Below are 23,553 nucleotides of genomic sequence, written 5' to 3' on the forward strand. Positions count from 1 at the left end.
TGTTGGGGAGAAGAGAGCTGCTAGAGATCCAGTCTCACTGGGCTCGACAATGTCCCTTTTCTCCAGCTTGGGCTTCTTAAAGAGAGATGGGAGATTTCTGATATGTACCTCCTTTTTAAACTGCTGGCCCAGATCTTTCTGTGGAGAGGAGAGATCAAATACACTTAAAATCTGTCTGGATTGAATTGTTGTTTTATTATATCTGAGTGTACTATTATTTATTTAATTACATTTACATGAAACATACTGCCAGCCCTCTCCAATAAAGTATAACTTATATCCTATTAGTAATATCCACTTCAACAGTCAATGGACACATTTCAGACAATATTTTGTTATTAAATAATTCTAGTTCTTCTCTGCAGAAAAACATGAAAAAGTGTAACACCCCCATCTAGTGGCGGGAGGTGGTATTACCCCCACAGTGCCGGCAATGAGCTTCTTGAACTGGTCCTTCCTCTTCTTCTCTCCCACCTTCTGGGCAGAGCTGGGCTCCAGCAGCCGCTGGTCATACTGGTCCAGAGCCTCCAGATTGATGCTGGGGATCTGAGTCATCACACTCCTTAGCTCCATGTATCGTGGCCGCTGACCCAGGGAGGGAGGAAAGGTAGAGTTAGGAAGAAGAAGAAAGATGAAGGGAGGGAGTGTGTGAGCGAGTGAGTTACTCACCAGGTTGTCATATATAATCAGGGCCAGTTGTGTGAGGGCTGAGTTACAGACCTCGTGCTGCCCGTGCATCTGCAGTCCTTTCAGAACACTGGCATAGAACCAAGTGACCGCCTCTGGTAGAAGGTTCCCCCCTACGACCTGAACAGAATAAAAGAGTCAGAGAGAGAAGATTTTGCGGCAGGGTAGCAGCCAACCTGTCGCGGCAGGGTAGCAGCCTACCTGTCGCGGCAGGGTAGCAGCCAACCTGTCGCGGCAGGGTAGCAGCCTACCTGTCGCGGCAGGGTAGCAGCCTACCTGTCGCGGCAGGGTAGCAGCCTACCTGTCGCGGCAGGGTAGCAGCCTACCTGTCGCGGCAGGGTAGCAGCCTACCTGTCGCGGCAGGGTAGCAGCCTACCTGTCGCGGCAGGGTAGCAGCCTACCTGTCGCGGCAGGGTAGCAGCCTACCTGTCGCGGCAGGGTAGCAGCCTACCTGTCGCGGCAGGGTAGCAGCCTACCTGTCGCGGCAGGGTAGCAGCCTACCTGTCGCGGCAGGGTAGCAGCCTACCTGTCGCGGCAGGGTAGCAGCCTACCTGTCGCGGCAGGGTAGCAGCCTACCTGTCGCGGCAGGGTAGCAGCCTACCTGTCGCGGCAGGGTAGCAGCCTACCTGTCGCGGCAGGGTAGCAGCCTACCTGTCGCGGCAGGGTAGCAGCCTACCTGTCGCGGCAGGGTAGCAGCCTACCTGTCGCGGCAGGGTAGCAGCCTACCTGTCGCGGCAGGGTAGCAGCCTACCTGTCGCGGCAGGGTAGCAGCCTACCTGTCGCGGCAGGGTAGCAGCCTACCTGTCGCGGCAGGGTAGCAGCCTACCTGTCGCGGCAGGGTAGCAGCCTACCTGTCGCGGCAGGGTAGCAGCCTACCTGTCGCAGCAGGGTAGCAGCCTACCTGTCGCAGCAGGGTAGCAGCCTACCTGTCGCAGCAGGGTAGAAGCCTACCTGTCGCAGCAGGGTCCAGCACACCATGGAGGCAGTGCGGTGACAGTTGCTGGTGTCCTTCCAGGACAGAGAGGTGAACGAGATGGTCAACAAGGTCATATAGATGTCCTGCAGAGGAAGAGAGAGTTCTGTCACATTGCCAGGGGTCGATGCTGTAGATCAGGGGTGTCAAACGCATTCAACCAGGTGAAGGGAGTTCCTTACTAATTAGTGACCTTTACTCACTCATCAAGTACAAGGGAGGAGCAAAAACTAGGTCCTACATGGAATGATTTGAATACCCCTACTGTAGAAGCGTGTGTGTGTGTGGTGCCAACCTCATGTTTGAGTAGACACTTCCCCAGCTCAGTCATTTCGCCTGTTGGCTGGGCCGGAGAGGCTGTGACTGCCTGGGACTCAGTGGACATCATCTCATCCTCTACACACAATAGAACATAAAAGATACAATGAGGAGGGGGTGGACCCTGAGTGATGCTTTTTTCCCCTTGAAAACGTGGAAATAAGTAGGGATCAGGGAACACTTACCATCCACATCCTCCTTATTCCCTGCTGGCTCAGGAACTTTTTTCAATATGCAGGCGTGAGCTGAGAGGAAAGGATCAATGTTAGGAAACATGGCCACACTGAAATCCACCCCACACACCCCAAACCCTATCCTCCCCACACACCCCAAACCCGATCCACCCCACACACCCCAAACCCGATCCACCCCACACACCCCAAACCCGATCCACCCCACACACCCCAAACCCCATCCACCCCAAACCCGATCCAAACCCCATCCACACACCCCAAACCCCATCCACCCCGACACCCCAAACCCCATCCCCACACACCCCAAACCCGATCCACCCCACACACCCCAAACCCGATCCACCCCACACACCCCAAACCCGATCCACCCCAAACATACCCCAAACCTAATCCACCCCACATACCCCAAACCCGATCCACCCCACATACCCCAAACCTAATCCACACCCCAAACCCATACCCCAAACCCAAAATCCACCCCACATACCCCAAACCTAACACCCCAAACCCGATCCACCCCACATACCCCAAACCTAATCCACCCCACATACCCCAAACCTAATCCACCCCACATACCCCAAACCTAATCCACCCCACATACCCCAAACCTAATCCACCCCACATACCCCAAACCTAATCCACCCCACATACCCCAAACCTAATCCACCCCACATACCCCAAACCTAATCCACCCCACATACCCCAAACCTAATCCACCCCACATACCCCAAACCTAATCCACCCCACATACCCCAAACCTAATCCACCCCACATACCCCAAACCTATTAAATCTGGATGTGCAGCAGAACTAAATTCCTATGAACAGTTTCAAGGGACAAGATGGTTTCTTCTGGACAAAAAAAACATGCTCAACTCCATATAAAGTGCTACTTAGTTGCTCCCTACATCCCATTCCCGTCCTTTGTCCCAGAGTCTGGACTTACTGAGCAGGTCCAGAACCTCTCTGGTGACCAGACGAACCAGCTGTTCCTCCAGCATCTCCTGGGTGACTTGGTTCTCCTCACACGCCTCGTCCTCGTCATCCTCCAGACTACACAGACAAAGGGAGGGAGATTGTCAACACGCCACCAGCACAGAAATAGAAAGAAACCCCATGCATTCAACGTGACCACATCAAATGTAACTTTATTAGTCACATGCTTTGTAAACAACAGGTGTTGTTTACGAAGTGAAATGCTTACTTACAGGCTATTCTTAGCAATGCAGAGGAAAAGAAATAGAAAAATAATAACAAGGAATAAATACACAATGAGTAAAGATAACTTGGCTACATACACAAGGTACAAGTACTGAGTTGGTGTGCAGGCGTACGAGGTCATTGAGGTAGAGATGTCACGTTGTCCCTACCTATATGTACTAGGCAACAGGATAGATAAAACAGTAACAGCAGTGTATGTGATGAGGCAGATAGTTAAATAGTTAACCAATAGCTACCCAGACTAACTATTTAGTTGTCTTAAGGCTTGGTAGTAGAAGCTGTTCAGGTCCAGTTGGTTCCAGACTTGATGCATCGGTACCGCTTGCTGTACTGTAGCAGAGAGAACAGTCTACGACTTGGGTGGCTGGAGTCTTTGAAATTGCTTAGGGCCTTCCTCTTACACCACCTGGTATTGAGGTGCTGGATGGCAGGGAGCTCAGCCACAGTGATGTACTGGGCCATACGCACTACCCTCTGAAGCACCTTACGGTCAGATGACAAGCAGTTGCCATACCAAGCAGTGATGCATCCAGTCAAGATGCTCTCAACGGTGCAGATGTTGAAGTTTTTGAGGGGGAAGAGGCATTGTCGTGCCCTCTTCAGGACTGTGTTGATGTGTGTGGACCACGAATATAGGATGTAAGATGGCGCCGGAGAGGAAGGCAAATGTTTCACGTGTCCCCATCTTATTGTGGTTTTTTGTTCATTTATTTGAAACTTATTGTTTTACTTTTTTTGTACATAATGTTGCCACTACCGCCTCTTATGACCAAAAATAACTTCTAGACATCAGGACTGCGGTTACTCACCACGGACTAGCAGAACCCTCTTTTACTTTAACGAGTCTGACGCGAATGATATACTACTTTCTGGGGAACAGGCCCAGATCCCCATGATTTGCGTGAAGAGGAGGCAGAGAAAAAGGGGTCAGGGGGCGGGGGCTGCCTTCTGAGAATTCGTAGGGATTGAATAAACCCCCCCACTTCACCCCATTCTGCCAGCAAACGTGTAATCTTTGGAGAATAAAATGGACGAGCTACGCGGAAGATTAAACTACCAACGGGACATTAAAAACAGTAACATCTTATGCCAAGAGAGTTTTCATCCGTATTTTCCGTAGCTGTTTTACATACCAACACAGTCAGAAGCTGGCGCTATAAGACAGCATTGAATGAGCTATATTCCGCCATAATCAAACAAGAAAACGCTCACCCAGAGGCGGCGCTCCGAGTAGCCAGGGACTTTAACGCAGGGAAACAAATCCGTTTTACCAAATTTCTATCAGCATGTTAAATGTGGAACCGGGGGGGGGGGGGGGGGGGGGGGGGGCGGACTCTGAACCACCTTTACTCCACACACAGATGCATACAAAGCTCTCCCTCGCACTCCATTTGGCAAATCTGACCTTCATTTCTATTCTCCCAATTCCTGCTTAAAAGCAGGAAGCACCAGTGACTAAATCAATAAAAAAAAGGTCAGATGAAGCAGATGCTAAGCTACAGGAATGTTTCACTAGCACAGACTGGAACATGTTCCGGGATTACTCCGATGGGATTGAGGAGTACACCACATCAGTCACTGGCGTCATCAATAAGTGCATCGATGATGTCGTCCCCACAGCGACCGTAAGTATAGTTAAAGTCGGAAGTTTACATACACTTAGGTTGTAGTCATTAAAACTCATTTTTCAACCACTCCACAAATGTCTGGTTAACAAACTATAGTTTTGGCAAGTTGGTTAGGACATCTACTTTGTGCATGACGCAAGTAATATTTCCATATTGCAAATGGCTCTGCTTCAAAATGTTAGTGATCAATTTAGTGATACCCAGCCCTACCCATACCCTAGTTACTGATGAGAAAACAGGCCCAACTCCTCCTAACCTGATAGATGACCAGAAGGGTCAAACAATCACACAATGGTTATAGAGGGTGCAACAAGTCAGCACCTCAGGAGTTAATGTCAGTTGGCTTTTCATAGCTGAGGTCTAGACAGCAGGTGCGATAGAGAGAGCGGCAGAGAGAATCAGGTCTGGGACAAGGTAGCATGTCTGGTGAACAGGTCAGGCTTCTATAGGCGCAGGAGCAGCAGCACGATCATGTGGACTGGGGACTGTGACAGCCAGGGGTACCTCAGACCAGGTAGCCCAGAGGTATAGTCCTAGGACTCCGGTCATATCTTACTGAGATCACAACATAAAATAATAAAGTTCTTGATTAAGAGTCTAACTCATTTTACCTGACAGTACTCCGCTGGTTGATGATCTGCCACCTGAGGTTGAGTCTCTGGACAAATAAACAGAGAGACAATGTCATGTGATACATCCTGTTATTACCATCTCCATGGTAACTGATTTCTAGTGACTATGAATGACAGCAGCGATCAAAAAGCCTGATAATGCTAAACAAGCATGCTCTGAGTTCTTGATCGGCCTCAGAGATCGGTTTATTTATTTGGCAGTTGTACCACAGCTAACCTTTTATGTTACGCGAGTGTTTAGGTGTATTGCTTGACAGGAGCAAGGAGAGAAGTGTGAGCTCTGACCTGAAGCATGTAGGCGAACAGAGGGCCCAGTAGGGGGCAGAGCAGACTGTCGTAGTACTCCTGAGGACACGACAGCACCAGCTGCTTCAGGAACACCCGTACACACACACATTAAGGAGCAGATTGATTGACTAGATAGTGGACATGTAATATCAGTGGCCATGACTATGCAGTGTGTGTTTGATTTCATTTGTTTTACTCCATTCTATGTTCAATAGGGGGAAAATGTGGTTTAATTTGATCACCCAAAAACCTACAAGAGGGATACTTGGTTCATTTTTTTTGGCTGAAGAAAATTTAGATTGATTGAATTAGTCAAGAGCTTCTATGTGATTGGTATCCCTGATGGGTCAATAGGACAGAAGGATATGGAGCATGGGGCGGAGTCTGTGGTCAGGCACGTTGTCGAGGGAGATTAAGGCAGAGCCAACAATCTGTTCAGCCAATCCCTCGATGGTGTAGAAGTCCTGATGCAATGACAGGCCTGCATTCCCCAGGATATGGTAACTAGAGAGAGGAGGGTTATCGAAGATGGTGGATAAATGAAGATGGTTCACTTAGGTTGTTTACCATTGAAAAAATAATCAGTTCCGGTCTGCTTAACGGGGTGGCTCTCCCATAGACACCAATACGATTGCAGCGTATTAGTTCATTGACTTTCATTGAACCAGAAAAAATGGAGTGGGATGCATCACTTCCTCTTCCGTCTCTGGGGTCATGTCTAGAGAGCATATAGCTTATGTCAAATTGACGTTAAAAGTAGATTTTTTGGGGGACATTTGAGCTAATCCTAACCCTTTTCCTAACCTGATAAGTTAATTCTCCTAACATGATACCAAAAGTCAATTTCGACATAAGCTGTACACCATCTAGTCAAAACTGAGAAAGAGAGAGAGGGTTGGTAAGCGAGAGAGAGGGTTGGTAAGCAAGAGAGAGTGAGATTGTGTAGGAGTAGTGTGGAGAAGGAGAGGAAGCAGAAGACTATCCACAGTGAGGAACTCACCAGTTGTCATAGAGGGTACAGAAGAAACCCTGCATGCGCTCCAGATGAGTCTTGTACACTGGAGAGTCATAGATGTCCAGGACTGGCTGTGTAAGGCCTACAGGTCAAGAGACACAATAATCATGGAGGTTTATCAGCCTTCATATGTATATACTAAAAACACAATCAATGAGTTAGCAATGCCCATCTCAAGCTAATAAATAAATAAATAAATAAATATATATATTTAATTTTTAAATTCAAACATTCAGGCAAGTTAGCTGGCAACTCATTGATCCTGCTATGTAGTATATTCCTCAGGGGTGAAATTATAACAGGTTAACACCACAGGTTACCAACTTGTGGTATAGAGTTTCTAAACCAGTACTGTGCAGAACCAGTGAATCAGTGTGGTTCCTCTTACCTAGAACCACCTTCCTCTCCACCTCAATCACCTCGTAGGCTCTGGAGAACGTCTCACTCAGACGACACATGTTCTCCGGCAGGAACAGATTGTTGTGGGTTCTACAGAGAGACATGATCATCCTTAATCATCATCACACACACACACTATCATCATGTCTCTGGACCTACCTATTGCCACAGTCATACCCTGGATCTAGTTGTCACGTGGAATAAATATTGTGGATCTAAATGTTATTAGGTTTGAAATCTCAACAAATAATCTGTTTAGACCCCAACCAAGGACGATCAAAAGCTGTGGTATAAATTCTCAGACAACCCAAAGATTCCTAGATGCCCTTCCAGACTCCCTCCACCTACCCAAGGACGTCGCAGTACAAAAATCAGTCAACCACCTGACGAGGACCTCAATTTAACCTTGCGTAAAACCCTAGCTGCAGTTGCACCTCTAAAAACAAAAACAAAATTTTTCACAAATTAGCTCCCTGGTATTAGAGGTCAACCGTTTATGATTTTTCAACGCCGATACCGATTACTGGAGGACCAAAAAAAGCCGACACCAATTAAATCAGATGATTTTTTATAACAATACTGAAAAAACACTTTTATTTTAACTTAATATAAATACATCTATTTAGTCTCAAATAAATAATGAAACATGTTCAATTTGGTTTAAATAAGGCAAAAACAAAGTGTTGAAGAAAGTAAAAGTGCAATATGTGCTATGTAAAAAGGCAACGTTTAAGTTCCTTGCTCAGAACCTGAGAACATAAGAAAGCTGATGGTTGAATATTCCCAGTTCTTCAATATTCCCAGTAAAGAAGGTTTAGGTTGTAGTTATTATAGGAATTATGACGAGTCGACTATTTCTCTCTATACCATTTGTATTTCAGATACCTTTGACTATTGGATGTTCTAATAGGCACTTGAGTATTGCCATCCTAATCTCGGGAGTTGATAGGCTTGAAGTCATAAACAGTGCTGTGCTTCAAGCATTGCTAAGAGCTGCAGGCAAACGCAGTAAAGTTTGAATGAGCCTGCTGCTGCCTACCACCGCTCAGTCAGACTGCTCTATCAAATCATAGACTTAATTATAATAAACACAGAAATACGAGCACTGGGAACTGCTTCAAGACTGTTGGAAAAGCATTCCAGGTGAAACTGGTTGAGAGAATGCCAAGAGTGTGAAAAGCTGTCAAGGCAAAGGGTGGCTATTTGAAGAATCTCAAATATAAAATGTATTTTGATTTGTTTAACACTTTTTTGGTTACTACATGATTCCATGTTTTATTTCATAGTTTTGATATTTAAATTATTATTCTACAATGTTGGAAATAGTCAAAATAAAGAAAAACCCTTGATTGAGAAGGTTGTCTAAAACTTTTGACCAGTAGTGTATATACTCTTCCGCTTGGTGATGTCATTCAGAAACACTAAACTTTCACTGCTATATGGGTGACACACGTACATTTCGATTTAACATGGTGAAGTCCTAAAATGTACTACACTGGAAGTCTGTGTTTCAGAAATAAGGAAGTGGATGGAATCAAATATTTTACTTTTAAACTCTTAAATGTATTTGGCGAAGGTGTATGTAAACTTCCGATGTCAACTGTATGCTGCAACAGTCTACGTGCCGGCGGGCTAGGATCAGTCTGTCTTATCTGGTGAAATTCTCCTGTCTTATCTGGTGTCCTGTGTGACTTAAGTATCCAGCCTCTAATTCTCCCATCTCTCTCTCACTCTTCCCTCCCAGAGTCTGTGAGCCTAAGGACCATGCCTCAGGACTACCTGGTCTGATGACTCCTGGCTGTCCCCGTCCCACCCGGTAGTGCTGAGGCTCCAGCTTCCTGCGGCTATGGAACCCTGACCTGTTCACCGGACATGCTACCTTGTCCCAGACTTACTGTTTTCCACCCTCTTGATCTCCCTCCCTCCCACTTGTTGTCTCAACCTCAATGCTCTGCTATAAAAAAGCTAACTGACATTTACTCTTGAGATGCTGACCTGCTGCACCCTCTACAACCACTGATTATTGTTTGACCCTGCTGGTCAGCTATGAACGTTTGAACATCTTGAAGAACAATCTGGCCTTAAATCCCCACCCGACACAGCCAAAAAGGACTGGCCACCCCTCAGAGCCTGATTCCTCGATATGTTTCTTCCTAGGTTCCTGCGTTTCTAGAGAGTTTTTCCTAGCCACTGTGCTTCTACACCTACATTGCTTGCTGTTTGGGGTTTTAGGCTGGGTTTCTGTATTAGCACATTGTGACATCTGCTGATGTAAAAAGGGCTTTATAAATACAGTTGATTTATTACCATCATCAAACACTATCATCATTCCAAACACATGCACACGCTGTCTTTCTCTCCAACACCCCCACCCCCCTCTACACATCCCCTTACCTGATGAGGGCGAGCAGGTTGGGCAGCAGGGCCAGGACCTGGGGGGTGCAGGGGTTTCTGTAGATTGGGGCTCCAGAAGGGGTGTAGCCCGTCACGAAGCCCCCCGCCTTAGCCTCCTCCAGGTCAGCCGGCCAGCGCGCTCTCTTCACCACCCCCAGGATGGTGTAAACACAGAAACTCAACTGGAGGGAAGGAGGGCAGGGTGGGGGAGAGAAACAGGGAATAGGACACTTTCAATATACAGTAGTTCGATGTTTTGGCAGGACTGGCATGCCTGACATCACATAGAAAGTTTTGGCACTTAGCCATGAACACACGCGAACACACGCGAACACACGCGAACACACACACACACACACACACACACACACACACACACACACACACACACACACACACACACACACACACACACACACACACACACACACACACACACACACACACACACACACACACCTACCCGTGACCTGTTGATGCCTGTTGTGTGGTCTGTGCCTTCAGCCATCAGCTGATCAGCACCAACGAAAGCCAGGAACAGAGCAGGTTCCAACAGTACCCTGATACACACAGAGGACAACCATTTATATTATACATTGTGTGTGTGTGTGTGTGTGTGTGTGTGTGTGTGTGTGTGTGTGTGTGTGTGTGTGTGTGTGTGTGTGTACGCATGTTGTTTGCCCATGTTACGAAAATCAAGTTGCTTGCTTAGTGAAAACCACTTCCTAACACACGTGACCACACTCTTTGACAACGTTCCTATGGTTACCAATTGTATGGCTCCATCCGTGACATTTCAAGCCAGCTATGGAGTGAGCTTACATTCTTAACTCTAGTACACACGCATGTGGGAGGTAGGTAGCCTAGTGGTTAGAGAGTCGGGCCAGTAACCGAAAGGTTGTTAGATCTAATCCCCGAGCCGACAAGGTAAAAATCTGTCATTCTGCCCCTGTTCCTAGGCATTTAACCCACTGTTCCTAGGCATTTAACCCACTGTTCCTAGGCATTTAACCCACTGTTCCTAGACCAGTTAACCCACTGTTCCTAGGCATTTAACTCACTGTTCCTAGACCAGTTAACCCACTGTTCCTAGACCAGTTAACCCACTGTTCCTAGACCAGTTAACCCACTGTTCCTAGGCATTTAACCCACTGTTCCTAGGCCGTTGTAAATAATAATTTCTTCTGAACTTCTTGGTGACTGGGGGGCAGTATTGAGTAGCTTGGATGAATAAGGTGCCCAGAGTAAACAGCCTACCTCTCTGTCCCAGATGCTAATATATGCAAATTATTAGCAGTATTGGATAGAAAACACTGACGTTTCTAAAACTGTTTGAATGATGTCTGTGAGTATAACAGAACTCATATGGCAGGCAAAAACCTGAGACAAATCCAACCAGGAAGTGGGAAATCTGAGGTTTGTAGTTTCATTTAAGTGATTGCCTATCCAATATGCTATGTCTATGGGGCCAGATTGCACTTCTCAAGGCTTCCAGCAGATGTCAACAGTCTTTAGAAAGTTGTTTGAGGCTTCTATTGTGGAAGGGTGTCGAATAAGAGCTGTTTCAACAAGTGGACTAGGCTGAGGCCAATCAGTTGTTTACTGCGCGGTCATGCAGACGCTCCGTTCCTTCTTTTTTCCTCTGTAATGAATACGCTATTGTCAGGTTGAAATATTATTGAAGATTTATTTATAAAAAGACCCTAAGAATTGATTGTAAACATAGTTTGACATGTTTCTACAAACTGTAATGGAACTCTTGACTTTTCGTCTGGATTCATGCGCTCGGCATTGTGCCTTTAGAATAGTGAAGTAAACGCGCGAACAAAACAGAGGTCAGCAAAGGTAAGTGAAGATTTATAATGTTATTTATGACTTTTGTTGACTCCACAATTTGGCAGCTAACTGCATGGCTTGCTTTTGTGGCTGAATGCTGTTCTCAGATTATTGTGCTTTTGCCGTAATATTGTGCTTTTGCCGTAAAGCTTTTTTGAAATCTGACACAGCGGTTGCATTAAGAACAAGTTTATCTTTAATTCTATGTAAACCATGTATCTTTCATCAAAGTTTATGATGAGTCTTTTATGTTATTTGATGTGTCTCTCTGCAATTTCTCCGGATGTTTTGGAGGCATTTCTGAACATGGCACCAATGTAAACTGAGGTTTATTGAGATAAATATGAACTTGATCGAACAAAACACACAATACATGTATAACATTGAGTCCTGTGAGTGTCATCTGATTAAGATAATCAAAGGTTAGTGATTAAATGTATCTATATTTCTGCTTTTTATGACACCTCTCTTTGGTTGGAAAATGGCTGAATGCTTTCTGTGACTAGTTGCTGACCTAACAATGATATGTTCTGCTTTCGCCGAAAAGCCTTTTTGAAATCGGACACTGTGGTTGGATTAATGAGAAGTGTATCTTTAAAATGGTGTAAAATACTTGTATGGTTGAGAAATGTTTTTCTGTTGTTCTGAATTTGGTGCCATGCAATTTCACTGGCTGTTGGCGAGGTGGGACGCTAGTGTCCCAAACGATCCCAGAGAGGTTAACTGACTTCCCTAGTTAAACAACGGTTAAATAAAAGTGTGTCTGCAGTGAGTGTGTGTATACACAGTTCAGTGTGTATAGTGTGGGTACATACTGCCTCATCTCGTCTGAGGTCCAACGAGCAGCCACGGTGGCCATGAGCTCCTCCAGGAAGGCCTTCTGCTTGGTGTAGTCTTTGAACTGGTTACTGATGAGGACCAGAGCCTCTATCAGAGCACACTTCTCCATCTGGGTCAACAGTGCCTCGTTGGAGAATAGCTTCTTCACCTGATTATACAGTATGTCAAAACATGGCTGCAGAGAGAGAGAGATGTACATGATGAAAACACAGACACACACCTCCATACACACCTGTAAGATGCAGTAGATGTAAGTAGATAGTGATCAAACACAGTTGACTATTTAAAGCATTGGTTCCTTTCTGCTACACTGTGCTGGATGAGCAGTCTAGAACTGGGAGAAACGTGACTGCGGAAACATACCAGAATGAACCATGGGTAATCTCGAGACATCTTGATGATGGAGGAGCAGGCGTGTCTTCTGACGTTCTTCACCGCACGCGTCCGTGGCGCCTGAAAGTGACATCACAGATCAGATTGATGATTTTGTTAACTTGAAATGACACAACGACAAGGTTCCAGTTTAACTAAGTTTACTATACTGTATGAACACACTACAAGGTAGCCATTCCACTTCAGGTCCATCAACAACAAGACTTCCCGCGCAGGCTTGAATAAGTTCCTTGATGCTGCTAATCTCAAGACCAAGTCTTTTCTCTGACTTCACAGCATCAACTAATGAGTAGTTGTCAGTGACACAAACTACAGGTAGAATGTGCCGTTTTAGAATGTGCCGTTTTGTCTCACCAGTGGTGAGCTCTGAGAACAGAGTTGCAAGAAAGATCGCATTGTCAATTCCATCCGCAAGAGCAAGTGTTTCTCCAGCAAGTGTGTTTCGGACAACACTTCTGATCCTTTTTGACCGCCAACAGAAAGGTGAGAGAGAATCTTCCTCCTTCACCCATTAACATGATTAGACGTCCACCTTGTGTGCCTCCATCTGTAAGGTTCCTTAGCGAAGCATCACTGAAGACAACTAGTTTCAAAGAGTCATCTTTTCCAACATGCTGAAACTTCAAAGTCACTTGTTGTGATATCAGTTTCCGAACAACTTTGTTCGCCGCATGAATGGTTTGTACAGTGGCGTGTTTTGTGTTAGATGCCAAGTTGCAACCATCAAACATTAAATCAGGTCTACTCTGTCTATCAACCCATTACATTTGTCCTCAATTGATCAGCTTCAATTCCACTGAGGGGAATTCCTTTGTACGGCTTTTGAAGAATCCATGTGGATGGGTTGAAGAGTCTTGATATAGTTCTCAAGTTGCATCAGTATTGTTCCATTGACTGTAATAAACTCTATGCCAACATAACAATGATCATGCTCCTCACGGCCGACCTGGAAAACAGCTTTGAGGTGTGGAATCACAGATGTAGCAAATGTCTGTGAGCCACCCCAGATAGTCATCAACATGACAGGCAAGTACTCCAGTCACATTGCAGTCTTGATCAAGCCAATAGATGACTGCAGGATCCACTTGTGACATTTTTCCACCTGTATTCAGCATTGTTGCCTTGACTTGTTGTACCAGTAGAGTGATGCATCTGCCAGTCCAGACACACACCTTTTTAGTTTCCAGTGTTCCTTCGCTCTCAGCTTCAGGCGGAGGTCGGATGTGAATGTTCCTTGACAGATCTGTTCCCTGCAAAAATGCAGATGTGATGTCTATGGAATGAAGTTTACATTTTTTCTGGCAGACCACTGTCATCAGCAATCTGAGTGACTGAGGCGCATGTCGGTGAGACATTTGGGAGTTGTTTAGCAGCCAGCTCCTCTAAACGTCTATCCACTAGACGAGTCGTTTGGGAGTTTAGCAGCCAGCTCCTCTAAACCTCTAGCCACTAGACGAGTCGTTTGGGAGTTGTTTAGCAGCCAGCTCCTCTAAACCTCTAGCCACTAGATGAGTCTTTTGGGAGCTTGGCCAGTGTCTTTGACTTCCTCAAACACTCAATTTTTCCTCCAATTACTGAGCTCATCTGGCTTAGCTGAGTCAAATGACACATCCTTTGTTTCAAGTACATCATCAATTTGAATGTCGTTCTGTTTTTCTCGATTTTCCACTGGTTCAATTCTAAGATGATCTACAAGTGACAGGTCAGCTGACCCTGTTGTACCAGAAAGTGTAGCTGGTTCAGATTACTGCAAGTTGGACCAGTTCTGGTGTTTTCCTTGGGCTTTTCCTGCTCGTCCAATGACGGTTGCTGTGTGTGGCATAGCACTTTGTCTATGTATTTAACAGTTTGTCCAGTTTTCAGATTGGAACAACCAGGTTCTCTTAACACATGTGGCTGTTGTTGAATGTTTTTCCTCATTTGAACGCTCAACATAGTTGAAGGCGTCTGCTCCACTTCCTGTGTTTTTGTCATTTTCATGAGACTGATTCTCAGCAACAGCCCCTCTTTCTTGTTGATCATTTACTTTCCGCCATCTTGAGTGATTCACCCTGACAACGGTGCCTCCGTGTCTCACAAATATCACCACGCCATCTTGAGTGATTCACCCTGACAACGGTGCCTCCGTGTCTCACAAATATCACCACGCCATCTTGAGTGATTCACCCTGACAACGGTGCCTCCGTGTCTCACAAATATCACCACGCCATCTTGAGTGATTCACCCTGACCACGGTGCCTCCGTGTCTCACAAATATCACCACGCCATCTTGAGTGATTCACCCTGACAACGGTGCCTCCGTGTCTCACAAATACCACCACACCATCTTGGCCAATGACTAGTCCCGGTCCTTTCCACTCTTGACAGTCAACTCGTTTCCAGTTTTGTACTTCTCATCGGTGGGTCGTAGCTGTTTACGCAGAGCCCTGCGACTTCTCTCTGAAGACTCTGCTTCAGTGAAGGCTTTTCTCGCTGCATGTGGTGCTGAAAGGTGCTTTGTGTTGATCAGAATCTCATTTTTACATGGACTCTGTGTGATGTCTTTGTCCAAAATGTTTACACAATAGTGGCCTGAGGTAGTAAGTTCAAGAGTCACTGGTTGTTTAAACGTCACTGCCCTGTCATTGTTTATGTCTAGCACAGCCCCTGCCTTCTTGAGAGAAGCTTTGCTCAATAGTAAGGGGATATCTGCAGGGACCATACTTCCATATTTAGTTCACTGACACAGCTATCACGCCATTTTACACCACACACTGTCCGTTTCCATGCAGTATCACTCACAGCAGATCCTAAGGATTCAACTATAAAAATCTCAGTATGAGAAGCAGATTGGTTTGAAAACAGTGTAATGTTACACTGCTCTGTGTTTACATTTCCCTCTGTTAGTTAAACTTGTTCATTGTTATGAGGACAGTCTTTAACCCAATGGTAAGTGCTCTGACCAATAGCACATTTTTGATCTCCTTCCATATTTGTCCAGTGGATTTGTGCCGGGAAATGGCGCCCTCTTCTGGTTGTCTTGAGATGGGACTGGCTGGCGCCTTTTTCTCTGCTGCTCAGTGTGATATGCTGCGTCACTCACTTGCATTCCTTCTGCCATTGGCGCGACAGACGTCTGTTCACCCAAAATATTTTTTTTTGTGCCGAATTCATTCAAAGCCAGCACAGTACAAGCAGTCAAAGCCAACTGTTTCTCCCTACTATCCAGACAGGCAGTATCTAGCAACTTGAAAGATAACACTGCATCCAGGAGAACCATGTCGTACTGGCACATCCTATTGTACCTCTATTCGAAATCAATGATGTAGTCCGTCATTGCAGCCAAAATATCTCTCGTAACACTGTCAAAGTTTGAATACACCTCGTAGGCACAGTCTTTCTCCTCTTTAAGAAACACAGAATCCAGTGCTCTGATCAAAGTTCCCATACAGTCAGCCTTGTTCAAACAGATTAGTAAACCGTGTCCAGATTCATTTTTCCAACTTTTGTACGACCTCTTCTCGTCGAAGTGAGGTGGCACATTGTAGTTATTAGCCATCCTCTGCTACCAATGTTAACTCGAAATGACACAATGACAAGGTTCCAGTTTAACTAAGTTTACTATACTGTATGAACACACTACAAGGTAGCCATTCCACTCCAGGTCCATCAACGACAAGACTTCCCGCGCAGGCGCACTCTGGACTGAGTGATAGCCCCGTAATAACAGAAATATAGGGAGACTTAAAACACGAACTTAACAGATTGCACCGAAAACTTGGCCCCCAGATACCTATTATTTTTATACAATCCCAAAGAACACACATCTGTCATCCATCCTGAGAATATTTAAGACGGCTCACCTTGCTCTCCTCTACCACCTCAAATGTGATGGAGGCAAACAGCTGGAAAAGAAAGAACAGTTTAACACCACCACATGAAGACGGAGAGATTATAGATTGGTGTGTACACGTTTGGGTGTTCACCTTGTAGAGGACCTGAGGCAGGAAGTGAGGTCGGTGTGTGACGAAGGGGAAGAGGGAGGAGAGGTTGGTGAGGACACAGGACAGGATGAGAGGGTCTTGGGTGTTGTAGTTCAACACTGCCTGTAGCAGCTCAATGCCCTGATCTATTGGCAACTTCTACAGAAAGGGCAGAGAAACACCAGAGTTAGGGGTTTGTCATCATTTCCTTTCATAACACTTGTTTATGTTATTCAGCCATGGGGAAGAAAGCATAAATCAATGGTTCTGTCTTTCAACAATACCTACAAGTAGTAGCTGTTGCCATCTAGGGAACCCGACTGGTGGCGTTCACACTGACCGTCTCTGGATAGTATCACCCTCTCTACCCCTCTAACTCTCGGCTGTGTTTAGCTTCCTCATACCTCAACCTCCACGTTCTTGAAGATCTGTCCCACAACACTCTCTGTGAAGAAGGTCATAGCATCCCACTGGACCGCTGACGGAGACAGGATAGAGCACAGCCCCTCTGCCATCTTAGCTGGAAAGGAGGGAGAGAGAGAAGACAGAGGGAAGGAGGAGGGAGAGAGAGAAGACAAGAGGGAAGGAGAGAGAAAGACAAGAGGGAGGAAGGGAGAGAAGACAGAGGGAAGGAGGAGGAAGGGAGAGAAGACAGAGGGAAGGAGGAGGGAGAGAGAGAAGACAGAGGGAAGGAGGAGGGAGAGAGAAGACAGAGGGAAGGAGGAGGGAGAGAGAAAGACAGAGGGAAGGAGGAGGAAGGGAGAGAAGACAGAGGGAAGGAGGAGGGAGAGAGAGAGAAAGACAGAGAAGACAAGGGAGGAGGGGAGAGAAGACAGAGGGAAGGAGAGGGGAGGAGGGAGGACAGAGGAAGGAGGAGGGAGAGAGAAAGACAGAGGAAGGAGGAGGGAGAGAGAAAGACAGAGGGAAGGAGGAGGAAGGGAGAAAGACAGAGGAAGAAGGAGGAGAGGAGAGGGAGGAGAAAGACAGAGGGAAGGAGAGAGAAGACAGAGGGAAGGAGGAGGGAGAGAGAAGAAAGAGGGAAGGAGGAGGGAGAGAGAAAGACAGAGGGAAGGAGGAGGAAGGGAGAGAAGACAGAGGGAAGGAGGAGGGAGAGAGAAAGACAGAGGGAAGGAGGAGGGAGAGAGAAAGACAGAGGGAAGGAGAGAGAAGACAGAGGGAAGGAGGAGGGAGAGAGAAGACAGAGGGAAGGAGGAGGGAGAGAGAAAGACAGAGGGAAGGAGGAGGAAGGGAGAGAAGACAGAGGGAAGGAGGTGGGAGAGAGAAAGACAGAGGGAGGGAGGATGGAGAGAGAAAGACAGAGGGAGGGAGGATGAAGAGAGAAAGACAGAGGGCGGGAGGATGGAGAGAGAAAGACAGAGGGGAGGAGGAAGGGAGATAAGACAGAGGGAGGGAGGGAGATAAGACAGAGGGAGGGAGGGAGGAGGGAGAGAGAGAAGACAGAGGGAGGGAGGGAGGAGGAAGAGAGAGAAGACAGAGGGAGGGAGGGAGGAAGAGAGAGAAGACAGAGAGAGGGAGGAGAGAGAGAAGACAGAGAGAGGGAGGAGAGAGAGAAGACAGAGAGAGGGAGGAGAGAGAGAAGACAGAGAGAGGGAGGAGAGAGAGAAGACAGAGAAAGGGAGGAGAGAGAGAAGACAGAGAGGGAGGAGAGAGAAGAGGAAGAGAGAGAGAGGGAGGAGAGAGAGAAGACAGAGAGAGGGAGGAGAGAGAGAAGACAGAGAGAGGGAGGAGAGAGAGAAGACAGAGAGAGGGAGGAGAGAGAGAAGACAGAGAGGGAGGAGAGAGAAGAGGAAGAGAGAGAAAGACAGGAGGGAGGGAAAAAGGTGAGAAGACAAGAGACAAAGTCTATAGTTAGTTAATGCTAATTATCTAATTAGTTAACAGGCACCACCAGTATCAATCTCTTTCATAGAGTTGTTACGAGAATTCATCTATATGCATGTGTTACGGGTGACCTAGAGTGAGAATTAATCTATATGCGTGTGTTACGGGTGACCTAGAGTGAGAATTCATCTATATGCGTGTGTTACGGGTGACCTAGAGTGAGAATTCATCTATATGCGTGTGTTACGGGTGACCTAGAGTGAGAATTCATCTATATGCGTGTGTTACGGGTGACCTAGAGTGAGAATTAATCTATATGCGTGTGTTACGGGTGACCTAGAGTGAGAATTAATCTATATGCTTGTGCTACGGGTGACCGAGTGAGAATTAATCTATATGCTTGTGCTACGGGTGACCGAGTGAGAATTCATCTATATGCGTGTGTTACGGGTGACCTAGAGTGAGAATTCATCTATATGCGTGTGTTACGGGTGACCTAGAGTGAGAATTCATCTATATGCGTGTGTTACGGGTGACCTAGAGTGAGAATTCATCTATATGCATGTGTTACAGGTGACCTAGAGTGAGAATTCATCTATATGCATGTGTTACAGGTGACCTAGAGTGAGAATTCATCTATATGCATGTGTTACAGGTGACCTAGAGTGAGAATTAATCTATATGCGTGTGTTACAGGTGACCTAGAGTGGGAATTAATCTATATGCATGTGTTACAGGTGACCTAGAGTGAGAATTAATCTATATGCATGTGTTACAGGTGACCTAGAGTGAGAATTCATCTATATGCATGTGTTACAGGTGACCTAGAGTGGGAATTCATCTATATGCGTGTGTTACGGGTGACCTAGAGTGAGAATTAATCTATATGCGTGTGTTACGGGTGACCTAGAGTGAGAATTCATCTATATGCATGTGTTACGGGTGACCTAGAGTGAGAATTCATCTATATGCGTGTGTTACGGGTGACCTAGAGTGAGAATTCATCTATATGCGTGTGTTACGGGTGACCTAGAGTAAGAATTCATCTATATGCGTGTGTTACGGGTGACCTAGAGTGGGAATTCATCTATATGCGTGTGTTACGGGTGACCTAGAGTGAGAATTCATCTATATGCGTGTGTTACGGGTGACCTAGAGTGAGAATTCATCTATATGCGTGTGTTACGGGTGACCTAGAGTAAGAATTCATCTATATGCGTGTGTTACGGGTGACCTAGAGTAAGAATTCATCTATATGCGTGTGTTACAGGTGACCTAGTGAGAATTAATCTATATGCGTGTGTTACGGGTGACCTAGAGTGAGAATTCATCTATATGCGTGTGACCTAGTGAGAATTAATCTATATGCGTGTGTTACGGGTGACCTAGAGTAAGAATTCATCTATATGCGTGTGTTACGGGTGACCTAGTGAGAATTAATCTATATGCGTGTGTTACGGGTGACCTAGAGTAAGAATTCATCTATATGCGTGTGTTACGGGTGACCTAGTGAGAATTAATCTATATGCGTGTGTTACGGGTGACCTAGAGTAAGAATTCATCTATATGCGTGTGTTACGGGTGACCTAGAGTAAGAATTCATCTATATGCGTGTGTTACGGGTGACCTAGTGAGAATTAATCTATATGCGTGTGTTACGGGTGACCTAGAGTAAGAATTCATCTATATGCGTGTGTTACGGGTGACCTAGTGAGAATTCATCTATATGCGTGTGACCTAGTGAGAATTAATCTATATGCGTGTGTTACGGGTGACCTAGAGTAAGAATTCATCTATATGCGTGTGTTACGGGTGACCTAGAGTGAGAATTAATCTATATGCATGTGTTACAGGTGACCTAGTGAGAATTAATCTATATGCGTGTGTTACGGGTGACCTAGTGAGAATTAATCTATATGCGTGTGTTACGGGTGACCTAGAGTGAGAATTAATCTATATGCGTGTGTTACGGGTGACCTAGAGTGAGAATTCATCTATATGCATGTGTTACAGGTGACCTAGAGTGGGAATTCATCTATATGCGTGTGTTACGGGTGACCTAGAGTGAGAATTAATCTATATGCGTGTGTTACGGGTGACCTAGAGTAAGAATTCATCTATATGCGTGTGTTACGGGTGACCTAGAGTAGAATTAATCTATATGCGTGTGTTACAGGTGACCTAGTGAGAATTAATCTATATGCGTGTGTTACGGGTGACCTAGTGAGAATTCATCTATATGCGTGTGTTACGGGTGACCTAGTGAGAATTCATCTATATGCGTGTGTTACGGGTGACCTAGTGAGAATTCATCTATGCGTGTATGCGGGTGACCTAGTGAGAATTAATCTATATGCATGTGTTACGGGTGACCTAGAGTGAGAATTAATCTATATGCTTGTGTTACGGGTGACCTAGAGTGAGAATTCATCTATATGCGTGTGTTACGGGTGACCTAGAGAGAATTCATCTATATGCGTGTGTTACGGGTGACCTAGAGTGAGAATTCATCTATATGCGTGTGTTACGGGTGACCTAGAGTGAGAATTCATCTATATGCGTGTGTTACGGGTGACCTAGAGTGAGAATTCATCTATATGCGTGTGTTACGGGTGACCTAGAGTGAGAATTCATCTATATGCGTGTGTTACGGGTGACCTAGTGAGAATTCATCTATATGCGTGTGACCTAGTGAGAATTAATCTATATGCATGTGTTACGGGTGACCTAGAGTAAGAATTCATCTATATGCGTGTGTTACGGGTGACCTAGAGTGAGAATTAATCTATATGCGTGTGTTACGGGTGACCTAGTGAGAATTAATCTATATGCGTGTGTTACGGGTGACCTAGAGTGAGAATTCATCTATATGCGTGTGTTACGGGTGACCTAGAGTGAGAATTCATCTATATGCGTGTGTTACGGGTGACCTAGGTGATCCTAGAGTGAGAATTCATCTATATGCGTGTGTTACGGGTGACCTAGAGTGAGAATTCATCTATATGCGTGTGTTACGGGTGACCTAGAGTGAGAATTCATCTATATGCGTGTGTTACGGGTGACCTAGAGTGAGAATTCATCTATATGCGTGTGTTACGGGTGGGTGACCTAGAGTGAGAATTCATCTATATGCGTGTGTTACGGGTGACCTAGAGTGAGAATTCATCTATATGCGTGTGTTACGGGTGACCTAGAGTGAGAATTCATCTATATGCGTGTGTTACGGGTGACCTAGAGTGAGAATTCATCTATATGCGTGTGTTACGGGTGACCTAGAGTGAGAATTAATCTATATGCGTGTGTTACGGGTGACCTAGAGTGAGAATTCATCTATATGCGTGTGTTACAGGTGACCTAGTGAGAATTAATCTATATGCGTGTGTTACGGGTGACCTAGAGTGAGAATTCATCTATATGCGTGTGACCTAGTGAGAATTAATCTATATGCGTGTGTTACGGGTGACCTAGTGAGAATTCATCTATATGCGTGTGACCTAGTGAGAATTAATCTATATGCGTGTGTTACGGGTGACCTAGAGTAAGAATTCATCTATATGCGTGTGTTACGGGTGACCTAGTGAGAATTAATCTATATGCGTGTGTTACGGGTGACCTAGAGTAAGAATTCATCTATATGCGTGTGTTACGGGTGACCTAGTGAGAATTAATCTATATGCGTGTGTTACGGGTGACCTAGAGTAAGAATTCATCTATATGCGTGTGTTACGGGTGACCTAGAGTAAGAATTCATCTATATGCGTGTGTTACGGGTGACCTAGTGAGAATTAATCTATATGCGTGTGTTACGGGTGACCTAGAGTAAGAATTCATCTATATGCGTGTGTTACGGGTGACCTAGTGAGAATTCATCTATATGCGTGTGACCTAGTGAGAATTAATCTATATGCGTGTGTTACGGGTGACCTAGAGTAAGAATTCATCTATATGCGTGTGTTACGGGTGACCTAGAGTGAGAATTAATCTATATGCATGTGTTACAGGTGACCTAGTGAGAATTAATCTATATGCGTGTGTTACGGGTGACCTAGTGAGAATTAATCTATATGCGTGTGTTACGGGTGACCTAGAGTGAGAATTAATCTATATGCGTGTGTTACGGGTGACCTAGAGTGAGAATTCATCTATATGCATGTGTTACAGGTGACCTAGAGTGGGAATTCATCTATATGCGTGTGTTACGGGTGACCTAGAGTGAGAATTAATCTATATGCGTGTGTTACGGGTGACCTAGAGTAAGAATTCATCTATATGCGTGTGTTACGGGTGACCTAGAGTGAGAATTAATCTATATGCGTGTGTTACAGGTGACCTAGTGAGAATTAATCTATATGCGTGTGTTACGGGTGACCTAGTGAGAATTCATCTATATGCGTGTGTTACGGGTGACCTAGTGAGAATTCATCTATATGCGTGTGTTACGGGTGACCTAGTGAGAATTCATCTATATGCGTGTGACCTAGTGAGAATTAATCTATATGCATGTGTTACGGGTGACCTAGAGTGAGAATTAATCTATGTGCTTGTGTTACGGGTGACCTAGAGTGAGAATTCATCTATATGCGTGTGTTACGGGTGACCTAGTGAGAATTCATCTATATGCGTGTGTTACGGGTGACCTAGAGTAAGAATTCATCTATATGCGTGTGTTACGGGTGACCTAGAGTGAGAATTCATCTATATGCGTGTGTTACGGGTGACCTAGAGTGAGAATTCATCTATATGCGTGTGTTACGGGTGACCTAGAGTGAGAATTCATCTATATGCGTGTGTTACGGGTGACCTAGTGAGAATTCATCTATATGCGTGTGACCTAGTGAGAATTAATCTATATGCATGTGTTACGGGTGACCTAGAGTAAGAATTCATCTATATGCGTGTGTTACGGGTGACCTAGAGTGAGAATTAATCTAT

At 45.4% G+C, this 23,553-nt stretch overlaps 1 protein-coding gene across 1 annotated transcript in view; it reads right to left on the reverse strand.

The window, feature by feature from the left end:
* LOC124039045 (exportin-5) overlaps nucleotides 1–23,553 on the reverse strand; it is a 39,125-nt gene that overhangs the window by 6,053 nt on the left and 9,519 nt on the right. Inside the window, exons 15-33 of the mRNA XM_046354926.1 lie at nucleotides 17,184–17,299; nucleotides 16,783–16,938; nucleotides 16,660–16,701; nucleotides 12,788–12,877; nucleotides 12,400–12,599; nucleotides 10,212–10,308; nucleotides 9,749–9,930; nucleotides 7,344–7,444; nucleotides 6,941–7,037; nucleotides 6,308–6,444; nucleotides 5,938–6,035; nucleotides 5,632–5,678; nucleotides 3,118–3,224; nucleotides 2,164–2,223; nucleotides 1,956–2,056; nucleotides 1,639–1,746; nucleotides 670–807; nucleotides 418–585; nucleotides 7–138 (exon numbers count right to left, since the gene is read on the reverse strand). Coding sequence (XP_046210882.1) covers nucleotides 7–138; nucleotides 418–585; nucleotides 670–807; nucleotides 1,639–1,746; nucleotides 1,956–2,056; nucleotides 2,164–2,223; nucleotides 3,118–3,224; nucleotides 5,632–5,678; nucleotides 5,938–6,035; nucleotides 6,308–6,444; nucleotides 6,941–7,037; nucleotides 7,344–7,444; nucleotides 9,749–9,930; nucleotides 10,212–10,308; nucleotides 12,400–12,599; nucleotides 12,788–12,877; nucleotides 16,660–16,701; nucleotides 16,783–16,938; nucleotides 17,184–17,299 — 2,177 coding nt within the window. The remainder of the gene's footprint in view (nucleotides 1–6; nucleotides 139–417; nucleotides 586–669; nucleotides 808–1,638; nucleotides 1,747–1,955; nucleotides 2,057–2,163; nucleotides 2,224–3,117; nucleotides 3,225–5,631; nucleotides 5,679–5,937; nucleotides 6,036–6,307; nucleotides 6,445–6,940; nucleotides 7,038–7,343; nucleotides 7,445–9,748; nucleotides 9,931–10,211; nucleotides 10,309–12,399; nucleotides 12,600–12,787; nucleotides 12,878–16,659; nucleotides 16,702–16,782; nucleotides 16,939–17,183; nucleotides 17,300–23,553) is intronic.

Source organism: Oncorhynchus gorbuscha, linkage group LG07, assembly GCF_021184085.1.
Source record: "Oncorhynchus gorbuscha isolate QuinsamMale2020 ecotype Even-year linkage group LG07, OgorEven_v1.0, whole genome shotgun sequence".
Lineage (NCBI taxonomy): Eukaryota > Metazoa > Chordata > Actinopteri > Salmoniformes > Salmonidae > Oncorhynchus > Oncorhynchus gorbuscha.